General features: G+C 39.9%; 1 protein-coding gene across 1 annotated transcript; it reads right to left on the reverse strand.

Moving 5' to 3' along the window:
• Positions 1-1,905: 1,905 nt before the first annotated feature.
• LOC129833647 (aquaporin-8-like) lies at positions 1,906-6,000 on the reverse strand. The gene is made up of 5 exons (XM_055898357.1): positions 5,524-6,000; positions 4,624-4,750; positions 4,107-4,321; positions 3,151-3,285; positions 1,906-2,846 (listed from the first exon to the last, which is right to left on the reverse strand). The coding sequence occupies exons 1-5, from the start codon at positions 5,781-5,783 to the stop codon at positions 2,804-2,806; spliced, it is 780 nt and encodes a 259-aa protein (XP_055754332.1). The 5' UTR covers positions 5,784-6,000; the 3' UTR covers positions 1,906-2,803.

Below are 6,000 nucleotides of genomic sequence, written 5' to 3' on the forward strand. Positions count from 1 at the left end.
CGTCTGTTGTTCGCGTTTGAACTGAGTGTTTTGGTAATTGACTTATGGGGAAAGTTTATTTTTTATTTTTTATATCCCCGCTGATTCATAAGGTAATGAGATGGAGAGTTGGGCCAAAGTTTTACAAAGTGGTGAAGCCCTCCATACACAAAACACCTGGTTGGAAATTCAGTTGGCTTTTCCACATTCTTTTCTACAAAATGTTCTGCATTTGGGCATTCTTTTGTTGGTCTTCTTTAAGGGAATACTGAAATTGAGTCTCAGTATCTGACAGTGATAACCACATTTCCACTATTCCTGGGTGTTTGCAATAGTCAGTCCTCGACACAAGCTGTTCTGTGCTGATAATAACTTGACTGATATACACTGAGTGTACAAAACATTAAGAACACCTTTCTAATATTGAGTCCCCCCCCCCCCCCCTTTGCCCTCAGAACTGCCTCAATTTGTCGGGGCATGGACTCTACAAGGTGTCGAAAGCGTTCCACAAGGATACTGGCCCATGTTGACTCCAATGGTTCCCACAGTTGAGTCAAGTTGGCCGGATGTCCTTTGGGTGGTGGACCATTCTTGATACACACGGGAAACTGTTGAGCATGAAAAACTCAGCAGCATTGCAGTTCTTGACACAAACTGGTTCGCCTGGCACCTACTACCATAACCTGTTCAAAGGCACCTTTGTCTCAATTGTCTCAAGGCTTTAAAATCCTTCTTTAATCTGTACTCCTCTTCATCTACTCTGACTGAAGTGGATTTAACAAGTGACATCAATAAGGGATCATAGCTTTCACCTGGATTCACCTGGTCAGTCTATGTCATGGAAATAGCAGGTGTCTTTTAAATATTTTGTACACTAAGTGTATGTTAAAAATACATGGTTGACAATAGCTTGTCACTTTGTTTATAAAAAGCTTTTAATCCCAAATAGTCACAGGAAAATAGTGTCCCCAAAATATACTGGGAAAACAAAAAATGTGAAAATATAACAGTAATGGTGATAATATATTCAACAACAATGGTGATAATATAACAGTAAAGGTGATAATATAACAACAACAATGGTGATAATATAACAATTATGGTGATAATATATTCAACAACAATGGTGATAATATAGCAATAATGATGATAATAACAACAACAATGGTGATAATATAACAATAATGGTGATAATATACAGTACCAGTAAAACGTTTAGACACACCTACTCATTTAAGGATTTCTCTTTATTTGTACTATTTTCTACATTGTAGAATAATAGTGAAGACATCAAAACTATGAAATAACACATACGGAATCATGTAGTAACCAAAAAAGTGTTAAACAAATCAAAATATATTTTATATTTGAGATTTTTCAAAGTAGCCACCATTTGCCTTGATGACAGTTTTGCACACTCTTGGCATTCTCTCAACCAGTTTCATGAGGTAGTCACCTGGAATGCATTTCAATTAACAGGTGTGCCTTGTTAAACATTCATTTGTGGAATTTATTTTCTTCTTAATGCGTTTGAGCCAATCAGTTGTTGTGTTGTGACAAGGTAAGGGTGGTATACAGAAGATAGCCCTATTTGGTAAAACACCAAGTCCATATTATGGCAAGAACAGCTCAAATAAGCAAAGAGAAACGACTGTCTGTCATTACTTTAAGACATGAAGGTCAGTCAATCCGGAAATTTTCAAGAACTGTGAAAGTTTCTTCAAGTGCAGGATGAAAAAAACATCAAGCGCTAAGATGAAACTGGCTCTCATGAGGACCACCACAGGAAAGGAAGACCCAGAGTTACCTCTGCTGCAGAGGATAAATTCATTAGAATTAACTGCACCTCAGATTGCAGCCCAAATAAATGCTTCACAGAGTTCAAGTAACAGACACATCTCAACATCAACTGTTCAGAGGAGACAGTGTGAATCAGGCCTTCATGGTCAAATTGCTGCAAAGAAACCACTACTAAAGGACACCAATAATAAGAAGAAACTTTCTTGGGCCAAGAAACACGAGCAATGGACATTAGACCAGTGGTAATCTGTCCTTTGGTCTGATGAGTCCAAATTTGAGATTTATGGTTCCAACCGCCATGTCTTTGTGAGACACAGAGTAGGTGAATGAATGATCTCTGCATGTGTGGCTCCCACCATAAATCATGGAGGAGGTGTGATAGTGTGGGGGTGCTTTGCTGGTGACACTGTCAATGATTTATTTAGACTGTCAATGATTTATTTAGATTTCAAGGCACACTTAACCAGCATGGCTACCACAGCATTCTGCAGCGATTCGCCATCCCATCTGGTTTGCGCTTAGTGGGACTATCATTTGTTTTTCAACAGGACAATGACCCAACACACCTCCAGGCTGTGTAAGGGCTATTTGACCAAGAAGGAGAGTGATGGAGTGCTGCATCAGATGACCTGGCATCCACAATCACCCGACCTCAACCCAATTGAGATGGTTTGGGAAGAGTTGGACCGCAGAGTGAAGGAAAAACAGCCAACAAGTTCTCAGCATATGTGGGAAAAGCATTCCAGGTGAAGCTGGTTGAGAGAATGCCAAGAGTGGGCAAAGGGTGGCTACTTTGAAGATTCTAAAATATCAAAAATATTTTGATATGTTTAACACTTTTTTGGTTACTACATGATTCCATATGTGTTATTTCATAGTTTAGATGTCTTCACTATTATTCTACAATGTAGAAAATAGTAAAAATAAAGACAAATCCTTGAATGAGTAGGTGTGTCCAAACTTTTGACTGGTACTGTATGTAACAACAATGGTAATCTCAGACCTGTCAACTCGATATATGGTATTACTTCATGAGAATACGTGTCTTCCGGTCTCCAAGCAGTAGTCTGAAAAAAACAGATAGCATAAGAGGTTCTGAAGATGATGCTTTATTGTGACATTATAGATCTTCATTCAGTATGCTCGCTTTCACATCAGTAATAAAAAGACTACACATTGAGGAACATGAGAAAACACATACAGTGAAATGGTGTGCGAGTACTTCAGTTTCTCCATGCATCATCCTGCACAATCTCGAACACATTCTTACAGTATAGCTAATGAACCAGACTATTCTGTCTGGGACGTAGCCTCATAGAATGACATATTAGAAGTCATTTAGTAGGATCTCTGTGTTTAGTCTATCCTCACCTAACCAGTGCAGCAGCCACCAGTCCACCAGTGATAGGTCCTACCCAGTAAACCCAGTGGTAGGTCCAGTAGTTGGCCACTATAGCAGGACCCAGGGCTCTGGCCGGGTTCAGACAGGTTCCAGACACATCTCCACTGAAGAAATAATAACCACAAAGAGTTTCAGAACCATGAAAGTAGAAAACATGATTATCTCCAGGTATGCAGCAGAACCATGTCCATCAAAACAACCATGTGCTGTATCTCTACCCATGATGCTATGAAACTAAATGTTGAGATAACAAGTATTTCATGTTTTGCCATGATCATGGTGTAGTGTGGGAACAGTAAATACCTTCCTTAAAAATGCCCAGAAGGTCATAATTGCAATGTAATGAGTGTGTTATCTGCACTACCTATCTAAGATGCTTATCTAATCTTTATGTCACAATAATGCACATTTTAGCAGTGGCTGTTCCATATCTTCAGTTGTGGATGTAATCGTTGATAACAACTCTACTTGAACATTTGTTTATCTTCCATTATTTCTTTGTTCATTATTAGTTAACATTTTATAAATCAGCATATCCTTTGTTTAAACAGTGTATAATAATGCATGTTATATCCATGTAAATAATTTATAACAGACTCTATTTAATAGGTAACAAATTATATAATAGTGGTTTCTAAATAGTTAATAAACAAACCTTCAAATAAACTTTTTCCAAACCTTCTCTATCCAGGCTAATTATTAAGAGAACAAATCTTTTTTTGGGAATGACTTGTACCAGGCCCAGGAAAACCTCTAGGCCCTAATAACCCTATAGCAAGAACTGACCAGGTCAAGTAGCCAGGAAAACCTCTAGGCTCTAATAACCCTATAGCAAGAACTGACCAGGTCAAGTAGCCAGGAAAAACTTTGGGCCTAGTTACAGTACAAGTGAAAAATTCCACTCTTGGCCCTCTCAGTATCTCACCCAGCCAGGATGTTGATGATGACAGTACAGCCCACCATGAAGGGCACCATGGGGCTGCTACTCTTGGCGTTGACCGCCCCCAGCAGCACCACCATGGTGACCAGACAGGTCATGGCTATCTCCCCAAACAGAGCCCCCCACAGCTGATCTTGTGATTGCAGCAGGGCAAACGCTGCCCCCTGGGCCTTGGAGTAGTTCTCTGTTGTGGTCATCAGCTGAGGAACAATGGATTCAGGTTCATTTACTGGCAGTGATGTCATTATACTTCTACAAAACCCAATGCATTGTCTGACGAGCTAAACTGGGGTCATGTCTGTTGTCTGCATATCTAATCACTGTAGTTGTGAACATTCATTTTATAGTTTTTTTGCATTAGTTTTGATTTGACTCCATCCAATTGATATTTTTTTTCTGCATTTAAAATAATTTCAAGGTCCATGACACAATTCTACCTCAACAGATACTGTTAGTCATAGATGTGCATTGAATGACCACTGATATCAGGTTTAACCCTCACCTTTGACATAGAAGCACCTAGCACACCCCCTATGAGCTGACTGATGAGGTAGGGCCCCACCATATTCAGCTTCATGCCTCCACACAGGTAGATAGCAATGGTAAACGGTGGGTTAAAATGGGAGCCGCTGTGGAGGTCAGAGAGAAATAGCAGAAGAATGGTCAGATAGCCCAGGAGGGTTGGGTTTTACACAGTATATTTCACAGTTTAACATTACTCACCTTCACACTTTCACCTTTGTATCAGTTCAAGGAGATTGGCTTTAGATATTGATTAGACATTGTTAATATTTTCACTCAATTATTAGGTATAACAATATGAATGGGATCAGTTGCTTTATAAACTTGGGATATGTATGTGTCAGGTGCATCTGTGAAATCATTACACCACAATGGCCACTGTTTATAAGTTGAATGGCACTCACTGGAATGAGAATGGTTTTACAACCTTAGGTCTATTACCTTTATCTGTGAAAGACTGTTTTTGAACTCTGCACATGACGAAGAAACACATAATCACCACAAAAAGAATACGGGACTTATGGGTTTCCACTCCGTGTGTGTTCAGTATTTTGACCCCAAAATTGTAGCAATATAGAACGTTGTAGCAATATAGAACATTGTAGCAACATAGAACATTGCAAATATAATGGAATAATGGGCATGCATTCCACTCAAATGGATTTATTCCACTCATATTAAAGCACACAACATACTGTTCATGCAAAATATAAATGCTCTATTGAAAACAAATGATTAACGTTAATCTCAAAAGGAGACCAAAGTACAACACTGTAATGATGTAATATGAGACACTTTGCAGACACTTTTATCCAAAACAACACAGTACAGTGAGTACAGTGAGACAGGGTATCAATACACTGTATATAAACACACAGACCTGATCTCTGCCATGCAAGCCACCATGACTGCTACAGCCAGACCATGGACCAGGGCTGGCTGCAGCCTCCCTGCTGCCTCCACGTTCTCTATGACCGACACACAGCCGATGAACACAAAGAACATGGTCCCCACCAGCTCAGCCAGACACGGCTGGACCAGGCGCTCAAACTTGTTGGGAGGCTTGACCGGTGCTTTCTTAGAGTCTGATGCCATCAGGGATGTCCCAATGTCACCCAGTTCCATTGTCCCTTCTGTCATAGTGGAAAGGAGTTTGGAGAGATAGAGTGAGAATAGAGGAGAGAGAGCAAGAATAGAGGAGAGAGAGAGAGAGAGAGAGAGAGAGAGAGAGAGAGAGAGAGAGAGAGAGAATGGAGGAGTTTGGAGAGGAAATAGATGAGAGAGAGGAGTCTTTGTATCTAGAGATACAGTGCAGCACTAGCGATAATGTCCGCAGGTGTGTGTCCAAATATCTAAA

The sequence above is a fragment of the Salvelinus fontinalis genome, chromosome 34, assembly GCF_029448725.1.
Source record: "Salvelinus fontinalis isolate EN_2023a chromosome 34, ASM2944872v1, whole genome shotgun sequence".
Classification (NCBI taxonomy): domain Eukaryota; kingdom Metazoa; phylum Chordata; class Actinopteri; order Salmoniformes; family Salmonidae; genus Salvelinus; species Salvelinus fontinalis.

Bases quoted from the DNA above. Each gene is read 5' to 3' on its own strand.
- LOC129833647 (XM_055898357.1), bottom strand. From the start codon at position 5,783: ATGACAGAAGGGACAATGGAACTGGGTGACATTGGGACATCCCTGATG. The intron at 4,751-5,523 runs GTCTGTGTGTTT...TGACCTCCACAG, and splicing joins GCTTGCATGGCAGAGATCAG to CGGCTCCCATTTTAACCCAC. The intron at 4,322-4,623 runs GTGAGGGTTAAA...ATTGTTCCTCAG, and splicing joins TAGGTGCTTCTATGTCAAAG to CTGATGACCACAACAGAGAA.